Below are 3,077 nucleotides of genomic sequence, written 5' to 3' on the forward strand. Positions count from 1 at the left end.
TGTTGGGTCTAGTGATAAGCATCCCACATTGGTGGTTTGATTTGCAAGCCAAGAGGTTCAAAATGTCGATGATGAGTACGCAACGATCTTGCGGGTCATAGACCAAAACGGACCACTGGACCAGGATTGGTGTTGCAATATGAAAAATAAAGCATCGGTTAGCCAATCGAACCAGCCAAAGCCAGGCTGATTTCGCTCACGGGCTGCGATAAGAACCTTACGGAAATTGTATTTTAGATATACTGGACTGTTAATTTCTGAGATCTTTACTCTCTAACATTGAAACATGAAAAGGCCTTTTCAGATTGTATTATTAGTACAAATACCAAAGGTTCAATAAAGGTCAAACAAACAGAGCAAACCGAATTTGCTCTAACCACAGAACCCAAAACATTATAAAGAAAAAAACGAAAGGCCCCAAATCACAAACTCCGGCAATATCAACCGGTACAATTTTGCTTAATAAACTGTAGAAAAGACAAACTTGGAACTTCCAAGAAAGCCAATCAGAAGCAACTTCAAGATTTATGGATCATCCTTTTCAAGGGTTCCAGAGGAGTGTAGTCTCTGCAATCATGGAAGTAACAATGTAAGGGTCCATGTTTGAAGCTGGCCTCCTATCCTCAAAGTATCCTTTCCCTTCTTTCTCGGTATCGCGTCCTACTCGGATCGATGCTCCACGGTTCGCAACACCCTTTTTAAAGAATATTCAAACACAAAGGTCAGAAAATGTTATCAAACACTTTACAAATAGAGAAATGTTCGAATAAGTTTACCCAAAGGAAAGTGTTGATGTCAGCAGTTTCATGGTGTCCGGTGAGACGGCGCTCGTTTCCTTCACCGTAAGCGGAAATGTGTTCCTTGTGTCTTAGTCCGAGCTTCTCGATCGCCTTCTTGATTATCTCGTATCCTCCTTCTTCCCTCATCGATTTAGTACTGAAAAAAACCGTTCACCATTTTTTTTGAATATTTTCACAGACATTTTAAAGATCTAACAAGCAAAAAGATTAATGATCCTTTTACCTGTAATTGGTGTGAGCACCAGCTCCATTCCAGTCACCCGGAATCGGTTTCGGGTCAAAAGATACAACCACACCAGCAATCTCTGTGATCCTCTGTTTTTGAAACCACCAAAACTTGTGTTTTAAGTTTCTATTCCTTTAAAGAGATCAACAAAATTTGAGAGTGGATTGTTTTTTATTATACCTCCAAAATGTAACGAGCGATCCACACTTCATCAGAAGCTGAGATACCGACGGATGGTCCGACTTGGAACTCCCACTGCCTCCACAAAAATGATTTGGTTAATCAAAAAGTTTTAAGCTTTTAGTTCATAAGTGATCTTGTAAACTTTATTGGTTGTTAATTTTACCTGACCCGGCATGACTTCTCCATTGATCCCACTGATATTAATTCCAGCATACAAGCAAGCCTTGTAGTGAGCATCAACAATGTCTCTTCCAAAAGATTTGTCAGCTCCAATACTGCAGTAGTATGGTCCCTGCAAGACATAATTCAGACGCCGAGAACAGAGAATCGAAGAAGAGCGGTAAATAAACGGAAAAAATCCGTGAAACGGAATGTACCTGAGGGCCAGGGTAGCCACCAATGGGCCATCCAAGAGGCCAGTTCACATCCTTCTGCAACAAAGTGTATTCTTGTTCGATTCCATACCTAATTAACCGGAAATAGTCAGCGATCTACGACCACCGCAAGAAACCGAAAAAGATAAAGAAGGAAAAACAGGGGAATTTGGATTAACCATGGCACTTCAGCTACAACATCAGGGTTAGAAAAGATCACAGCTGCAGCATGTCGCTTGTTCGTAGGGATTGGCTCGCCGGCAGGAGTGTAAGCATCACACATAACCTAATCAAACCGATAAAAAACGTTAATCTTTAACCGCTAAAAACAGAACATATGCAAGAAAAAAAAAAAAAAAAAAAACATTAAACTCACAAGAATGTTGTTGCCTCTACGGAACGGATCTTTGAAAATCGCTTGAGGGCTAAGAAACAAAAAACAAACGATTATTAAAACGAATCGAAAAAGCGAAAGAGAACGGTCTTTAAAGAAATTCTTGAAGAGACTTACTATAAGATCACTTCACTATCTTGACCAGGAGCTTGACCAGTGCTTGAACCATCATAGTTCCATTTCGGAAGTTTCGATGGATCGGTCACAGGTCCAGAGAGAGTCTATGTTAAAAAAAAACAGAGACTTAGTAATTCAATCTAATCAAATCTTTCCAAGAAAATTACGATTTATCAATTGAATTATAGTTAAAGAAAAATTAAATTACCCTGGCTTTGCTTCTCATGTCCATACCAGAACCACCAACCCTATTTGAATAAAGACCAAATTAGAGATGTAATTACAAAAAGCTAAAAAAACCAATGGGACAAATACAAAGATTGACTTTAAAGATTCAAAATCTTTGACTCATGCTCTTGTTTTCCGGTAAGAACAAGAACATCTAGAGAAACCCTAATGGTCAAAAGCAGAGGAAGAAGACGAACCATATGTATTCAGCGATGATCTTTTCACTGGTGTCTGAGAGGTCAAGGTTAACAAGATCTGCAAGAAGACTCATGGTTGCAAAAAGGAACAAGAAGATTGATTCTTTGTAATGAGGAACACTCAAACTTTTGAGATTGTGTGTTTTTGGTTTATGAGATGATGTTTTGGAGTTCGTGGTTGTGGTAGTACTTATAGTGCAATGAGGATACAGAGAGATAGAGAGAGAAGGTGACGTGAGGATACTCTGTTTTTTGCAAACATTATGATATTAAATAAAATATAATAAAGTAGTTTTTGTTTTTTTAACTAAGGAAATAATTTAGTTTTGGTAATCTTTAGTCATTAATTTGATTGTTGACTTATTCTCAGATTTTATATATTAAAAATTCTAGTAGGTAGATAATTTATGTAGGCGTTGTATTTTTAATTTGTAAGAGTAGGTATTTTGGAGTTATTGTTACTTACCATTTACTACTTTACAATGTTAACATTGGAAATTAAGTTTGAAAGGTAGCATATAACGGAAGGTTTGAACTTTGAATAATAACACGAGACTG

General features: G+C 37.6%; 1 protein-coding gene across 2 annotated transcripts; it reads right to left on the reverse strand.

Moving 5' to 3' along the window:
* Positions 1-274: 274 nt before the first annotated feature.
* Positions 275-2,767, reverse strand: LOC9324551 (glutamine synthetase cytosolic isozyme 1-2). 2 transcript variants are annotated; one of them, XM_021035385.1, is made up of 11 exons: positions 2,520-2,767; positions 2,303-2,342; positions 2,095-2,198; positions 1,960-2,008; positions 1,763-1,869; positions 1,587-1,674; positions 1,373-1,501; positions 1,207-1,281; positions 1,024-1,115; positions 777-936; positions 275-694 (listed from the first exon to the last, which is right to left on the reverse strand). In XM_021035385.1, the coding sequence occupies exons 1-11, from the start codon at positions 2,591-2,593 to the stop codon at positions 542-544; spliced, it is 1,071 nt and encodes a 356-aa protein (XP_020891044.1). In that variant the 5' UTR covers positions 2,594-2,767; the 3' UTR covers positions 275-541. The 2 variants fall into 2 exon arrangements, with proteins under 2 accessions (XP_020891044.1, XP_020891045.1); XM_021035386.1 differs by lacking the exon at positions 777-936 and having other exon boundaries at positions 574-646; positions 2,520-2,703.
* Between the last annotated feature and the right edge of the window lie 310 nt (positions 2,768-3,077).

The sequence above is a fragment of the Arabidopsis lyrata genome, assembly GCF_000004255.2.
Source record: "Arabidopsis lyrata subsp. lyrata unplaced genomic scaffold ARALYscaffold_2, whole genome shotgun sequence".
NCBI lineage: Eukaryota > Viridiplantae > Streptophyta > Magnoliopsida > Brassicales > Brassicaceae > Arabidopsis > Arabidopsis lyrata.